A 17,774-nucleotide genomic window follows, 5' to 3' on the forward strand; every position below is an offset into this window, starting at 1 on the left:
TTTGGGCAGAGCTTAAAACGCAGTCTAGGGAGACGGCCTCCAGATGGCGCTGAATGCACCCTAAGACAGAGCAGGCCAATTTTTTTTCCGCTTCATAAACATTCCTGATGCTCCTGGAGAAAAAAACACACATACCCTCCTAACAGCAGGTGGTTTGAACACAGGTCTGCACAATCACAGGAGAAGAGCAGAGCTGAAGCACATGCATATGCATGCACTGGGCTGCGACAAACGGGCGCACAGGCGCATGTCGCCTCCACACCTACAGGCGCTGCCCCACTGTCTCCCTCACGCACGCACGCACAGACAGACAGACACACACAGTTCATCATCTCTGCAATTCACATCTCTGCAAGACATGACTCAAAATGATTTCAATGTCACTGTCCTCCAACCTTGTCCTCACTGCATCATCCCACCATATGAAGAGCTATATATAGCTGCATGGGGAAGTTCAGGCAAACAGCTGCAAGTCATGAATACCGCTCATGCACATACGCAAACAACTACAATTATCACTGAGGGATCTTTAGTGTCTCAACTCTTACATGCTTTGATTCTGAATGTGTTCACTCTTTCACATAGTTTCAGCACTTGGTTGGATTAGTAAGTTTTTATTTATTTATTTATTTAAATATTTTATGGTCCATCAACTGTCTGATTGGCTGATTGACTCTTGACTGGTTAACTGTACACAGTCCTGCACAAATAAAATAAGGCTGTTGAAGGCTGTTTATTGCCCTCTTATGCTTGTAATTTATTTTATATCATTATTTATATATACACAAAAATATGACTCCCTTAAGGACTCTTATAGACAGCCGACACCTAATCGCAGGGAATCACTATAGAGAAATATCTCTCTTTAACTATCTGTCTGTAACTCAGACATTGATCCAGCATAATTAAGGGCTGGATCCTTCTGATATCTCAGCTCAATTTACTGTGCACTGATACCGACTTGTTCACAATGGGGCAGCCGAGTAAGTGCACTCGAAAAAAGTGAAAACGTTGCAGGGAGACGAGGAAATATTTGCTTGTGCAAAACATGCCGACCGATAAAGCAATCAATGAAGCCAATAACTAGTGCGCAACAATTGCAACAAAGGAACTCTCGTAACGGCAATAAATATGCGATCATATGCAAGTCAGGGAAAAGCAGAACTACAGAAAGAGCATCAAGCTGTAGGGCTGACGCAGCTGGGAGATTGATGCTCCCTGTCCTTTTACAAAGGGCATTTTCCTGCACAGTAAGCGACTGTGAGTGTGTGTGGACGCACTGGGCTTCTTGCATCCTCTGGGGCATTTGTGCAGTCGGCAGGCATGTGTGTGCAAGAGAATGGGAGACAGAGATGCGAGGCAGCTCTCTGTGCTGGGCTGTATGAGTACAGGTATTAATAAATGAAGAGGAGTGATGGTTGAGACTTGCCTAAGGGCTGACAGTACAGGAGGAGAGATAGAGAGAGGAGACAGAGAGAGTGAGAAAGGGAAGGCTGAGAGTGGGATGAGAAGAAAGAAGCGGGAGCGTGAGGGGGAAGAAAAGGGAAGACAGAAGGAGAAGAAGATGGAGAGAGTGAATTAAAGCCGTGCATGGGTAAAATTGAGACAAAAGGGGGGGTGGGGGACGGAAGGATGGAGAGGAAATTAGGAAGACAAGGAAAAGAAAGATGGAGTTAAAATGAGGAGTGAGAGCAAAACAAGTGTGTGAGAGAAAGAGGAAGAAGTGAATAATTCAGCGCCACACTCTGCAATTGCTGCACACATATCGATGAGATCAGAGTTTTAATGGGTGGCTACTGAGCATACTTTTATGGTGAAATCAATCAGGAAATGTAGAGTCAGACAACACAAAGAGACACACCGCACACTGTTTGTGCGGTTTCATGTGCATGTTATGTGCCCACAATAAGAGGTAACGGTATAAATGTAGTTGAAGCGAATGTATTATGTATGTGCAAACATGCAAATGCCTTATGCATGGCATTAAATGCAAGCACAGCTAATGCAACAACGACAACATACGGTCTAAATGCTGCACGCGTGTTTGAAGGGATTGTGTTTTGGCTCGTGTGACAACGTGTGTCTTTTTACCCGATCACAACAGTACCAGCCAGCCAGCAGGGAAGCTGGTTAATGTCTGACATGCATCATGGACTTGACACAGACACACACACACACATCTGTGCATATAATCACATGCACACAAAATAATAATGTTTATCTCGGTTGTTGGGCTGCTCTCATGTCTAACCCAGGAGACACAAAGATAAAGCAAGATTAGATTAAAGGAGATACAAAGCATTAAGCATTACAATCACAATGCGCAAGGCACAAAAGGCTCCTGTTTCCACTCTTAGATGCACTCCCAAAGCCCATGATGTGATAATTATGTTTAGATATAATCAACTGTAGTTACATGCACAAAACACACATATCAGTATTTTTCTTAAGATTCTCTGAAATCTAGAGGGATTAATCTGCACTCATACTGTTTTGTCTGTTACCAGCAAAACTGAGAGTTAAACTAACGGTTACCCTGTTCCTTCTCACAGTCTAACCTTTCCCACACAGTTGCACGAGTGTACACATTCCTCTGGTGCACACAGGCCACTGTGGAGGATGTTTGCACTCCTGTGAGCTCTTGTTAGGAGCGTGTACACACACGCTCCGAAAGTCCTTTCACTGCTGAATTGCTGAAATTACGGCAAACAAATCTAACCAAGCCACCTACCATGCATAACGCATAACAGACTCAGGCGTATGCTGCTGCATGTACAACACCACTATTAAAAGTAACATAGGGGCACATGCGGTAAGTTTGATGTATTATTCAGCAGCCCCTGGTGAGTGGCCTTAGCTAGTGTTGCTATCACAATCTTTGTGTTCAAACAATCCTCAAATGAAAAGGTGTGGTGTAGACAAAAAAAAGCACAAAGATTGATTGATTGTTTGGGGTTTTTTTTTTTTACAGAATCGCTGCAAACGCTTAATCCAATCATTACCAAGTAGCTAAAAAAACTTCAATGTGAGCCAATACAGGCTTTTACTTCATATCTATGATCTAATTAAAAACAGAGGGAAGGGGTCTAGTTTTAGGTTGTTGCTCTGATGTATCACCACCCGCTCTATTGATCTGTATGTTTTTTTCTCTCCTCCTTCTTGAACTCTCTTGCATGCTCTCTGTGGTTTCTCATCTGGTAATATAAGAAATCTGGGTTATTGCGCATCGCATGTTCTCTGCATTTTGTCCATAGGGAGGCTGAACACGCACGTGGAAAACGTTTCAAAAGGAGAAAATACAAACCTCTCAATAATCCAAATGATTAACTTTACAACTTAATACCACACTTAATTCTGGAAATGATACTATCAGTATCATTGTCTGTTAAATTAATAATTTTATGGCTCACAGTGCATTTAGTCAACCAATGAGTCATTGTCTAGACTTTTAGCTAGTTCATGAAAAGAAATAGAGACAAGAACATTAACATAAAGTAGACAAAATTCATGACTGACTGCTGAAGTTTAAGCGATTAAGCTTTAATCGCTTTTGTTGTCAATTTTCACTACAAACAGTTGTTTCAGAGTCATTTGCAAGCCAGCCATTATTTTTCTCCAGTGCAATACTGTACCGTGTAGTAAAATATAATAATTTGGCTCTAAAATAAGTATGGAAATACAGTGGCTCAGAAACAGTTGCATGAACCTTTGAGTTTTTCCTGCATACAAAAATAAATAAATAAATAAACTCAAGCATTGTGGAACTTTTTTTTCCCCGTATTTTCCTGATAAATAGACTCCAAAGCTACAGGAATACTACTGTAATTATCATCTGAACAACAGCTCTGAACTTCCCGCTTCCACAGTCCTGGTCATGTGGTCTAGCTGCTAAATCTTTAACACTCATCTCGGTCAAAAACACAAACAATCAAAGCCTAAGATACTAAAATACGATTTGAAATTTTGCCATTCATTCACTTTTTTGTGCTCGCCCGCGCAGAAATGAGAAAAATCGACAGCAAATTATTGGATGAAATAAGTATGAAGGGAAAAAGTACCGAAAACTCCCAGCAGCTAAACTGTAAAGAGCCGATATAAACAAATTAGAATACAGTGATTTAATTTAAGCAGCTAATTCGCCTGAAATGATCCCACATCTGGGATGCAGACTTCTTCCCAGTTGCAGTTTTACATATATGATCAGTTTTTTTTTTAAACTTTTTTTTCTAATAGCTCAAAAAACAAAGAATATATATGTGCAAAAAATTCAAAGCTGATCCTTTCCCCCACTTTCACATTAGTATTACTCTCCACACAATAATGAGGATAAAGAATGTGTTACTGTGTCTGTTGCAGTGAGGGAGGGGGTGGTTGCATACTTACAATGAAAATAAATTAGGTCATCAGATTGTTTATATTTGTTTTTGGGGGTTTTTACTAACTTGTTTGTGAATGAATGTGACTGAACTTATTTATTTTTAAGCTAGGACTCCATAAAACCCAATTCCAGCCTCGCTCCTCTCCTGCTCATGCAGTTAACCGTGGCATCTGAACTGTGCATAAACATAAACAAAGACTGGTAAATTATTTCACAGGTTAAAACTGAGATGTAGCAAAGGTACATTGAGAATTTTCAGAATGTGAAGGATAAGAGATGACGGGGGGGGGGGGGGGGGGGGGGGGATCTTTTTTCTCCTTTCATTTCTTTATGTTATGTTTTTATTTCTGGAGATTCTGTGACCTTGTGGTGTGGCCTAACACCAGATGTCTGTTGCCTAGGAGATGGCTCATATCTCAATGTCACTTATCCCTGAGGAGAGGAGAGGAGAGGAGAGGAGAGGAGAGGAGAGGAGAGGAGAGGAGAGGAGAGGAAGAGGGGAGGACCTGCAGTGTGTTTTAAAAAGCTTGTTCTGTCAGGTCAGGTAAGAATTTCTGAGATTTAAAAATATATATATTTAGGTAGGTGATGCAGTTTGTGTCTGTTTTATAGCCATGCTACACTAAAATAACCACATTATTTATGCATGAGTATATAACCATTAGTGAAATTAAAGCACCAATATTAACAAGCATACTGTGTACTGCACTTGACATGCATAGAATTGACTGAACTAATGAGAGAGACAGACTCTAATACAACCATTCAGCCGTCTATAGTAATGATTAATTTATGACCCCCTACTTTCACTGAGCCCCACCACACACACTGAGCCTCCACCCCACTCTTCCTCCCTCTCACGCTTCTCCTCTCATGCTCTCCCCTGTAACTCTCTCCCCTCAGCGTCTGATGCAATGCGTTACCAACCCAGAGTGCTTTCCTCTCATTCAGACACAAAGAGAGCAGGAGTGTTGGGTTAAGAAAGGAGGGGTTGACGTTTGTGTTGTTGTTGGTGGTGGTGTTGGTGTTGGTGGGAGTGGGGGTGGGTGGGAGGAGTGGGTTTGGGAATGTTCTCCTGGATGCACCGATTCCCGCTGTGCCCCAGGGACACGTACGAGATAAACACCAGATAAGCCTGACAAAGGCAGCAGCGCCAAGGCGCAGGAGTTGGCATGAAGAGGCAGCATGCCATTGATATTAGCACCAAAGCGCCCCCTGTTGGGGATAAAAAGGCACAGAGTGGAAGTGAAGAGGAGACAAAGGAGGTGGTAACACAGCTGAGGCGGGAGGTCACTGTACGCCTAACTGAACAATGTCCCCCTCATGGCACGAAAACACTGATGGCCAGAGATCTGCAGGGGTTTTTAGGACTCACACTGTCAAGTGTGGGGCAACAGTGCAATTGTGGGAACAAGGGATGGTTTCTGTGTGTGTGGAGAATGAGGGAGGGGGGAGGCTGTGTGCTGGAAGTGAGCTGTGGAGATATGTGGCAAGTGCAGGCACAAAATGTACAGACATCTATAAAACACTTGTATTTGTTTGTGTGAGCGTTCAAGTACATTTCTCTCCGTCTCCGTCTCTGTCGTCCCTCGCAGGACTTGTAATAATTCACAGAAAGAACAAGTCAGGATTGGCATAGCAGGGGGGCGTACCAGCTGACAACATATTCAAACAGAGCTGTCGAACTCAAGAGGAATTACATGATGTGCAAAAGTCACACACACACGCAAATACACAAAAAGCACGGCACATGTTCAAACGCCGAATGTGTGTCTATGTCCATTTACAGTAGGACACACGTAACAGCATCTTCACACCGCCCTACTGCCCACATATAATTTAATTTATCTCCAGTAACGAGATATGTGATCACTGCTAGCTCTACTTACTAAGATGTACTGTTTGCATGGGTTGTTGATTTGTTGTATACTTGTACGTCATTTGTATATTGTACGGTTTTATGGTGCCATCATGGGGTCTACAGAGATAAACGTATAGTTTTGCTAAAATTGGGCATCTTACATTAATATGCAAAAGTCTTGCGCAAACCGTGATTTATTTATATTCTGCATCTAAGGAGCCACTTTCCTGTAAGTTTGTAAAGTGCTCTCCGTGCCTTCTTTGGACACTCATTTGACTCATTATCGCTTGAGTTCTTGTACACGACCATTTCTAGAGGAATGTGTTTTGTTTGTGTTGTTTGCTCGTCAGTCTTTGACACATGAATCATTTAAGCATAAAACAAACACCTAACTCAAGAACGGAGTCAGAATCAGAATTACGTTTTCATGCCAAGTTTGCCTGGTACAGAACGCTGGTACAGAAATAGAATATAGTGTTGAAGAGTGTCTACACATAACCCATTTTGAATTGTATCTTTTGTATTATTTGTATTTTAATAGTACATTTGTATTTTTCTATACAAATGTATAGAAAAATACAAATGGGATTCACTTTGTAGTCTAACAAAGTGAATCCCAAAGAGCAACTTGCTGAAAATTATGCAAATCTTGGCATGGTGTGGAGTGTATTCTTAAAAAATTTGTGGAAACTGGAAATGTGAAGGATAGAAGAGGAAACAGCTGGACTGAAAAACTGTCTGCGGCAGATGAACAGAATCTGAAAGTCATGTTCTTAGGAAACAGGAATAAAAATCCAGCAAAGACCTGACAAGGTACTTGAGAAATGCACCTGACCCTTCAGTTGATCCATCTACTGTTCACTTAAGCCGCATCAGAGATGATCTCAATGAAAGGGTGTCTGTCAAAAAGCCACTCTTAAGGAAGGGAAACAGGAAGAAAAGGCTGGCGTTTACAAAATTACACGAGAAATGGATTAAAAATCAGCGGCAACAGGTCTTTTCACATTTTCCGAGATCAAAACTTTTGCACAGTATATATGGATTATACTGAAATCCACTCACATGAACTGTCCCTGAAAAAAATGCATTTTTTTTTTAAATTTACCACATCATTACTTTGTAGTCGCCCTTTTACCAGAACAAACGCAAACGTATAGCATTTGTACAAAACAGCTGTTACCAGATGTTTCAAATTATTACAAAGTCACACATCAAAGGCTCTGACTGGACTGGAGGATAATAACATTTGTTGGGGGTTTTCTTGTTTACAGCAAGCCATAATACATCACCAGTATAACACATGACCTCAAAAAAAGAGGAAGAAAAAAATGTTAAGAATCTATTGCCGAAGCTGCATGCCTTTATAGCTGGACTCTTCTGCCCTGAATGCATTACCCCACTGGGAGAATTTAAACAGGCCCTTGGAAAGCAAACATCCCCTCTGAAACAAACCTGTACTACTTCCAAACATTTGAACCAGAGGCAGCAAAAGGTTTGCTACACAGTATCAAAGTATCTGGTAGTACGATAGAGCCAAGTTATATGCTCGTGGAGCTCAAGCATGGCCATTCATACTTCATTAAAATGAACCAATAAAGAAACAATTAAATGACGAAATGTTGCTGTTTTTTTTTTCCTTTTTGGTTTTTTGTTTTGTTTTTCCAGCTGAAAGTTCTGAAAACAGACATTTTTCAGTCAGTTAGCAAAATCTTTCTGTTTTATAATTAAACAGGCCAATCAGCTACCAGAACGTTTTCTGTAATTTTACACATTTATTTCTTACAATTTAAGCCCAAACAGACTTCTATTTTTATTTATCACATAGAAAGCATTATTGAAATTGCACTTCTTTTCTTATATTAATGCATCTCAGGGATTAAATGTGTCAATAAACTTCTTTACACTGACAGAAATGGGGGATTTCAGCTCTCTGGCACATGTGAGATCAAACAGAGCTTTATGTGCACATGATGTACAAAGAGTTTGGCATCCCTGACTTAACGTTTCTATTTCTATTTCATTTATAGTTTTTGTTTTCAATTCACTTTAGTTCATTGTCCCTCAGTTCCTATAAAAGTTACTGCTACTTTAGAGTCTTCCCCCTCCTCCATGCACCTCAGAAGCTGCGCCAGAAACTACTACTGAGCCAACACAAGCCCCCAGACCAGCTTCAGTGCTCATTCTAATATGTTATTTATAAGCATTTTAAAAAATATTAGAGGGACGAGCTTGTTATAGAAGTTAAGAGGTTTTATCTTCATATGCACAGTGGAAATATACACAGCAACCTACACTGGGAAAATTGTATTTCGCCCTTCACAGAAAAAAATTCTAAAAATTCTAATGAAAATAAAAATAAATAAGAAACTTTGGAAAAGAAAGTGGAAGTCATACATGTGCAAACAACGAAAAGAGTTCAAAAGACCTGCGCTTGAAAAACTGAGTTGTACCTCAACTTTGTGCAAGTGTGCAAACACATCTGTATAAATCAGTGGAGCAGCAGATAGCAACAGTCACAGTAATACTCAGCAGTCTCATTCAGGAGTCTGATGGCGGTGTCACAAGCATTCACATTCTCTCCATCTTCATAAAATCATTCAGCGAAAAAATCAAAACATCCGCATTCTGAATTATATCTGATTCCTCCATTACTTTATCACCGATACATACAGTACGTTCTACCAGGAGTGCTTTTTGGTACAAAGATGTCACTGCCGCGTCAAGCTTTCTCACAGTGTTTCACAGATATATGCAATACAAGTGACACACACTCCTCGAGATGTCACGCGGCATGCCTCGCTGAGAGGCTTCCACCTGCTCTAAACAGCTAAACCCAAGTTTGCCTCAGCACATCACAGCAGAGTGCACTCGTGTCAGCAACTTTCTACAGGAAGAGTTTCCTGTGCATTTGTTCCTACGTTTGAATGACAATGCAATTTACAACTTAACAATGTCCAAATATATTATATAAACGCATGCATGATTTGTGCGTGTGTGTGCTCATGTGTGTGTTTGCTGCAGCTACGCAATATAAAGCAGATTTCCAAAAGGAGCTGTTTGACAAAGCCACTTACTTATCCACTCAGCGTTTGAGCTCTGCTATGTTAGAAATGTAAAGAATGGTGCCTCCTCACCAGCAGGAAAAGCTGAAGTGGGCTGACCAAGCTGTGTGAGGCAAGTGTAATGGCTGCAGCAACAAGTTGAACTACTGTCATCACACCCACCCCTCTTTTTACTCTGTTTCAGTCTCAGTGACTGTCTCCCACACTGCCTACACAGCGTGATCCACAACCCTTCCCTCACCCTGGGAGAGAGAGAGAGGGGGAGCTGTGAGAACTCAGCTATGCTCTCACCTTCCAACACTGCTCTAGTTTTTAATAGTCTCACACCACGGGCCAGCTGCTGAAACATCAAGGACAGACGACACTACAAAGTGTGACACAGCTATTCGCACAGCCAAGCTGTGTCACGCTTTGCAAACATGCATTTCTCAGAGTCAAACATACATGAAAGAGGAATAAAGAAGAAGAAATCCTATTAAAAGTAACCAAATGAGACGTGTGCATGCACTTTTGTGCCAAGTGTTCGACTTACGTGTTGCCTAAAGACTTCTCCTCCAGCTCGTGCGGCTTGAAGAACCATTTTCCAATCCTCACGAACCCCTTATCCGTCAAACATCTGCAGCGATGAGCAAGAGAGGAAGGAAACCCCAAGGAGAGTAAGAGAGCCGTCAGTTTTCTCTCATCATCAGCAAGCAAGCGATTGATTAACTGCAACATCTGAATAGCATTGTGCGCTTCAATCAAAGCATCAAGTAACAAATAATATTGTTGTAAAGCTGAAAGAGTTTTTGAGTTTGTAAAAGTGATGTTCAGAATGAACTTTAAGGCAGCTGCATGATAGCGTGCAATTTTAATCATTTTCAGCCGAATAGTTTCACAGTTACAATTATTTAAAAAAAAGTTATAATTAGCCAAAAAAAATTGTATTAGCTTTCTAATCTTCCTGTCTTGAGCCATTTTACTTTGGCTCTTTGCTTCTCAGAACTGTCTACTATTTTACTTATTATTAGTAATGCTGATATGTAGTTTGCAAGTGCACAGGGGAAGGAAGAGTAATTTTCTGCTAATCTGTTTCCCCAACCTGATTTGCACTTTTGCACATGGCTTGCCAAAACCACTTCTTTCATCTGAACAAAATATGATCACATCAAAGTTCAGTTCAGTCATCACGCCCCCTGTTTGGCTGTGCAACCAGCCCTTTTAGAAGTTTTTGACTCGTCTCTGTGTGCACGTGCCAGTGAATCCCCCGCTGAAATCTCTGACCGGGGTCAAGGAATTACAGTGATTTCAAGAAGTCCACCTCACTCACCCAGACTCAGCTATCCAAAACTTTCAGTCTCCAGCTGTACCATCTTTGGTGCATTCTGATTAATACATTTTGTCATCTGATCATGCCTTTCCATTACATATAAGCTATTTCTGAGTTTTACAATAATATTCATAAGGAACAGATTACTATAATGACTGTAGGGTATGTATGTCTCTTTTCTTTTCCTAGATTTATTAATCAATCTGGATGAAACATAAACTGGCTGGGGTACCAGGAGCATCAACATCTATACAGCATTTGGGAATTATATTTATAACACTGACATCCTCACAAATTGTGCGTAATTTATGTAGTTACTGATCTCAAAATGAACTGTATCAACATTGCATCTGTGTGTATGTTGTTGTTTGTAAATGCATTTTGGCAAACTATTTCTTGACTGAATTGTGTTGTCACGTCATCGCCATCGCCATCGCATACAACTGCATGCTAAAATGTAAAATGTAAAATGAGGCCTTGCCTTTTTTCCTGTAAATGTGGGGAGTTGATATTTTTCTCTCATTTCCCTTAACTCTATCTTGACACCGCTGTGTTACCAATATCTCAATTTACCTGCAACAGCGACTGCCAAAAACTGCGCAGGAGAAAAACAGCAGGAAAAACCCCCCCAAACACACTTTTAACTTTTTTTAATCATCTGGCAAACTAATCACTTGTGATTATGCTGTACAAAGTGTCGCTATTGCATTTTATTTATGATCATATTTTCTGATTCTGCCCACTGCGTTGTCTTTATTGGAGCCAACCAATACATTCATCTTCCAGTAGATCAAGGGTATGAGGATCATTTATGGTAATAAATAACAATAAAATAGCATCCATCCATTTGAGAGTCGGGATATAAATTTAAATCTATAAATCTGGTGGTTGATGTCACACTTTGATTCTTTATTCAGCAAAACGTCTTTACTGTGATTGGCCGATTTCCTTGTGACACTCTGTCTCTTACAGCTCTTATTCTCATGCCAACTTAACGAGCAGCAAAACAGAGTTATTGTAACATCTTAACTTTTTCATTAACTTTAGCAAAAGTTATATTTCTGTCTTTATGCTATTCAATCCTTTAAATTAAAAAAACTGCTTGTAAAAGAAAAAAACTGAAGTTTTTGATGACAATAATCATAATTAAAATCGGAGCTACAATATCGGCAGCCTGAGACAGAGGTCAGCTTGATCTGCAGAATATAAAAGAGAAAGTGGAACTGATACCTTTAGTGTTGAAACAGTGAGCTATTTAAGGAGTTAGCTTCAAGGTAATAGGAAGGTTAATTCAGCATGCCCCCTATGATGATCACTGATGCTTCACTTAATAGAGAGCAAATATGTGCTGCTTCATTTAACAGATGGCTCTGACTCAGAAAGGAGAGCTTTGGGTACTTGAGCAAGTGATTCAGCACTCAGTTTATAATTCCATTAAGGTGAAGCTCATGCAGGAAAACTAACGCGCTCTGTCACTTTGACTTAAAGTTGTTTTTTTTATTTGTTTGTTTGTTTGTTTGTTTATTTGTTTGGTGACTTTCACAATTCAATTCCCAAAACAGGAAGAAATACACCCCTATTTTGCATTTAGAAGTCGCTGCGTAAATATTTAGGAAATGGGAATCTGAGGACATATTGCACTATTATTTTACCCCTATCACTTTGTTGTTGCACCTTTGAGCTGGGTGCAAAGGTAATAAAAAAAATCTAATCTACATGTGTGTAAAAGGCTGAGCTGGCATGAAGCGACGCTGCTGTGTCAGACGTGAAGCCCTTCTGTGTAAACTCTGGTGGCATTACACCAGCTCGCTGTGGTTCAGCGTAAACAAGCAAAGGCGCCATAAAGCGGGGTCTCCGTGGACACCAGCATGGTGAAATCTCTGTGTTAAACAGGACTGCTCATTATTTGCCTCAACAGGCTACACTTATGGGTGCCACAGTGGAGTTATCCAGCAGTACGCTTGTTGTTAGACACCATTTATTTACATTTGTTTACAGCTCTCGCGGTGGACTGGAGAAAGCGCTGATGGTTTTACCTTTCCAGCAGGTTGTGTATGGCCTTGAACAGAAGGGTTCTGCACTCGTAGGAAAGCCCACACTCCCACAGGCCCTCCTCACCAACTGAAAGAAAAGGAAACAAAAATATTTGTCAAGATTTTTTTTCTTTTTTCTTTCTTTTTTTACTTTTTTGTTAATGAAGATTTGTAGTTGTATCAATCAACCAGCCATGGAGCGACATCCACCAATTTCCAGCATGCTTATCCCTAACCAGTCACAGGCCTAGCTTGCAACTAGCACATCTTTTGCTCATTTGCCTCAGCTCTATCTTGGCACCGCTGTGTTACCCAAATCTCAACTCACCTACAATAGCAACTGCCAACAAGTGTGTAAAACTGCAGTAAACCCCCCCCCCAACGCACACTTTTAGCCTTCAAACTATTCACTCATGATTACCCTGTACATTATTATTTATTATTTATAGCCATTTTTCGGATGCTTTGCTCTGCTGTGTCCTTATCAGAACCAGTCGAGGCCCTAATCTTCAAATAGATCAACGATATAGAGGTAATACGTTCAATTACGAGCCACATGCTAACATGCTGTTAGTGGGGAAGCTGCTCGCTGTTGATAACAACAAACCCAATCAAACACTTAAAATCACCCTCAGCTGATTGATCTGGACATTATAAAGAAGCTAATAAAGGCAAAGTACAATAAAGCAAAGTGATTAAAGTTACCCAGAGCCTCGGTATGAGCATCAAAGCTGGTGAAGCTATAAACATAGTGAGAAATTATGTACACTTGACACTTGTTTTGTTATCTAAATCTGTTGGACCTCTATTTGCTTGATGTAAGGTGAAATCTCTCAAGCAAAGGCGCGTGAGCAGCAACCCATTTTCAGTTCATTTCTTTTTCCAGTAGCAGACTACTTAACTGTATATAAATGTATTCAGTTGTGTAAGTGAATACGTTTTGCAGTTACAGGCATTACAGGCGTATGCATGGAAAAAAGCAGAATTTGGTTTGTATATGCTGTCAGTCATAGTCATTAGAAAGAAAAATCAGTATAAGGAGGTCACACTTTGCAAAAAGATCCAAAACTGGAATCAGCCAAGAAAATTGTGATGTGGCAGCCGTGAATCGGTGCATCTCTAATGAGAAAGTATTACATTACTGTTATCTCAGTAAGTAACGTCATTTACTGTGACAGTAGGACATCTGCACACGCCACCTTGACAATAATAAACAGCACATGGTCAACACGTTAATGAAATTTTGTTTATGGATAACTCTGTCAAAACATGCTGCATGTGCTGATGAGATAATTTACACATCATATTTAAAATCAAGATGATGCCCGTGTGTGTGTGTGTGTGTGTGTGTGTGTGTGTGTGTGTGTGTGTGTGTGTGTGTGTGAAGACAGAGAGTTTCCTCGGCTGTACAGCTGTCACATTGGCTGCAACGACGGCCCAGTCAAACCCCATGCAGTTGTCAGCCCCTGTTAGCCTGAGAGTGAGAGCATGCCTGTATCTATAAAGGCTGACACACAGGCTTCACCCTGCTCAGGTTTTTACATGAATAAAGAGTTTTAACTCCATTCACTTTTCCTTTAAAAACGTGTCTGAAGACAAATTAAGTCAAGTTTGTCTAAGCAGTTTGGTCTGCAGTATGCTGTGAACAATCCTTCTGCCTCCTGATTTCTTTACCCCCCACTCCGGCTCCCACCCAAAACCTACCCTGGCACCAACCCCCACTGCCTTCCTCCCAAAAAAAAAAAAAAAAAGGAGACACACTCTCACACACACACTGTCAAATGCACACACAGCGGCCAGTTAACAGTGTTTCTCTTTGTTCTTTGCCATATACCTGCAGGGCTGCTGGAAGAACTGGAGGATTGTGGGTGGGTGTTGTGTTTGCTTATAGGGTGGTGGCAAACAAACCAAGCATCACAGAAATACACAAGGAAAAAAAAAAGGAATGAGAGACAGAAGCAGAGGCAGATCGCCGGGGGGATGGGTGGCACAAACCCCAGAAGAGGTTTCCTCTTTCTCTCCTCTGTCTCCTTTTTATCTCCTCCCTGATTTTCTTTCTTTCTTTTTTCGCCGTGTCTGTCTTTCTTCATTTCTGTTGCTTTGTTGATATTTCCCTCCTATTTTTTCTTCTTCTTCTTCTTCTCCATACCAGAGTGAATGAAATTTCCTTACTCGCCAGAATTACCCTGTAACCATGGAAACGCTGGCGGTGAGAGCATGGCGCCCTGGCATTCAATTTCAGCACTGGTCCCTCCCACCCCTCACCCCTCCTCCTCCTTCTCCTCCTTTTCTCTGTTCTATTGCTTCCAACACCCCTCCACCGTGCCCCCGCATCCCCCCCCCACTCCTTCCGCCCTCCCTCCCACCCACCCCTCATTTACTCCTGCTTCAGGGCTCAGACAGGAAGCTCGCTCATGCCAGCTCTTCTACAGAGGAGAGAGAGAGAGCGAACACCATGAGCAGAATGCCAAGTCTCCACAAAATCCAGCTCATTAGCTCTCGCTGTCTCTATATCTCCCCCTCTCTCTCCCGCTATTAAAAATCCCACAATTTTTTTACCTTCCCAAACTCTGGCAGTCCTGTACAACCCATCTTCATTTACTCTCCTCATGACCAGCTCCACAACACGCTCCTGACCCCTATTACTCCAGAACTATGTCACAGAGTCCTCAGCCTCACATTTTCCAGCACTTCCACCCAAAAGTCAACAAACTGAGCCACCATCTAAAAGGAAACATTGCCACATTCGCTCCCCTAATGCATGTAATTTTGTAGCTAATAAAAGAGAAGAACGTGTGTAGCAAATCCCAACGGTAGCGCCAGAGTACGCTTTAGATGCCAGAAAACACGCGATTCACACTGGACTCTCACGTTTATAGTGTAGTTGTCAAAGAGCCAGCTCACTGCGCCATATCAACACGAGGTGTGACAAATCACTGTTGCAGGGAAACAAGGTCAGGCATCCACACAAGCACGTGCACGCGCTATTAGTGTAAATATAGAAAAAATGGAGTGTGAAATAAACTAGCAGTGATATCAAAAAGGGGATGAAGAAAATACCATGAAACTGTCATTTCACCAACAGTCGGCTGATGACCATCACTACCTTTCCATTTTTAACTGCCTGTTTTATTGGAGGAGAAACACGGAAGGCCTGATGAAGAAGCACACTGTCAACGCTAAATGCACAGCTAAGTGCAATACAGCTTTACAGCATCATGATCAATCATTCATCCCATCCCGAGCTACAGGGAACTGCATCACGCCTGAAAGATTTTAAAGGAGCTGGGTGCAATCGACCTCGGTCTCCATTAGATTAAACTGACTCATCAGTTTTTGTTTTACTGGGTCTGACTAATTAGCGCTCAGTTTTTAAAGAAGCAGATGCAATTAAAAGCTGTTTTCACATTGATTTACATCTTACACTCACTTCAAATTTATGTCGAAGTAGAAAGACAGTAAAGAAAAATGAGGGGAAACAACTGCAAAAAAAGAGTGTGTGTGCAATCTACCTAAGTAAACAGCAATAATTAAAATTATATGTTTAATGATATGATATATCATGCATGCTTCAGGATCTCTTCATTTTTCATTACGATGCATCCTTACAATAATAGAGAGAAAACCCCAACAATCAGATGACCCTCTATGAGCAAGCACTTAGTGACAGTGGAAGGATAAACTCATTTTAACAGGAAGAAACCTCCAGCAGAACCAGGCTCAGGGAGGGGCGGCCATCAGCCGAGGGTGAAAGGAGGGAGACGAGACTAAGGCTGTGTGAGAGGAACAAGGAGAAAGTATTTTTGCCAGAATCAAGGCTGACTTTTTTTAAACCCTTAAATTCCAATGATGACGAACTGTAAGCTCCAATATAACGACATTCCCTAAACACTTCACCCGCAGATATCATACGACGTGAACAGCATAGCCAAAGTACAAGAACTGCCCATTTAAAGAAATGTAAACTCAACACCACTGTTCATTTGGTCTCTAGCAACAGACGTGCCAAGTGTGAAGAAGAAAAGTGAAGAGCACATAAACAAACAGCGATTCATCTGAGAAACTGGAGGAAAAAGTCAAAAATAAAAATCATGTGGAAAAATTACACAATTAGCAAAGCAGCTGCTGTTAATCATGGCAATCAGGCAATCATTTGCTCAACTGATATCTTTATGAGCGCGTGCGTGGGTGCAAGTCTTTGTGTACATGCATGTAACGTGAGGTAACAGCCACACAAATGCATGTTTATTTCACGCAGCCTTGCCACCCTCAATCCTCGTGCCACAATGCTCTTAACTGCTGCGCCACGTCAAACACAAACAAGCAGTGATGGAACTGGGTCGCCACTACCACTCTGAACACTTCTCCCTCTCTTTTTCTCCATTCCACCCTCCGCATCTAACCCCAGCTTTCCACCTCCATCTGTCCATCAGTCCCTCTTTTTTCTCTTTGTGTGCTCTCTCTCTCGCCTTCTCTTTCAGCTCCTCAGACTGTGTTGCCCTGGCACCACTAGAGGGACTGACCGCTCACTATAACTCTGAGCTAATAAACACAAAGACGGTATTGATCCAAAGTCTGGCGGTGACATCACGCCGCCTTTCATACGGTGACCTTTTTCCACGCTTGAAAAAGTAACACATTACTGTAATCACATTACATTTTGTCTGCAATCTTTCAAATACTGTGGGTAAAGCACATTATGGTTAATACTGAGCTCTTTAATGATCCCTCGTGCTTTGTGAAAACAACATGTGAGCAACTCTGTGGCAAAGATGGGGCTAAAAATGGCAGAGCAATCTACAACTTTCTAAGGTTTGGAAATATGCTGTATAATTCAAATGTATTGTGCAAAGGGACCGAGAACGTGAAGGTTAAAGTGAAGAAGGCTGGATACGCCCTTATTAGTATAGGGATTTGTGCTGATATGTAGACATAATTATTAGCACAAATGTCACTTGGCAATTATGTAACAATGCGTCTCATGACGATGCAAAAGTAATGTAACGAGAAGTGTGGCAGATGACTTCCTCCAGCTGAATTACTTCATGAAAAGAAACAAAAGGTGAGGTCTAATACATGACTTTCTTAAGCATTGTTGTTTCTCCCCCTCCTGCTCTCTGTCTTGTTTTGG

At 41.2% G+C, this 17,774-nt stretch overlaps 1 protein-coding gene across 3 annotated transcripts in view; it reads right to left on the minus strand.

Annotated features, from left to right (window-relative positions):
- Nucleotides 1-17,774, minus strand: part of LOC102778968 (mediator of RNA polymerase II transcription subunit 13-like) — an 86,248-nt gene that overhangs the window by 19,653 nt on the left and 48,821 nt on the right. For all 3 annotated transcript variants that reach the window (XM_087843726.1, XM_087843725.1, XM_087843727.1), the window contains 2 exons: nucleotides 12,647-12,731; nucleotides 9,834-9,917 (listed from right to left, as the gene is read on the minus strand). In XM_087843726.1, coding sequence (XP_087699852.1) covers nucleotides 9,834-9,917; nucleotides 12,647-12,731 — 169 coding nt within the window. The remainder of the gene's footprint in view (nucleotides 1-9,833; nucleotides 9,918-12,646; nucleotides 12,732-17,774) is intronic.

The sequence above is a fragment of the Neolamprologus brichardi genome, chromosome 7 (genome assembly GCF_056152115.1).
Source record: "Neolamprologus brichardi isolate AB-2024 chromosome 7, ASM5615211v1, whole genome shotgun sequence".
Taxonomy (NCBI): Eukaryota; Metazoa; Chordata; class Actinopteri; order Cichliformes; family Cichlidae; genus Neolamprologus; species Neolamprologus brichardi.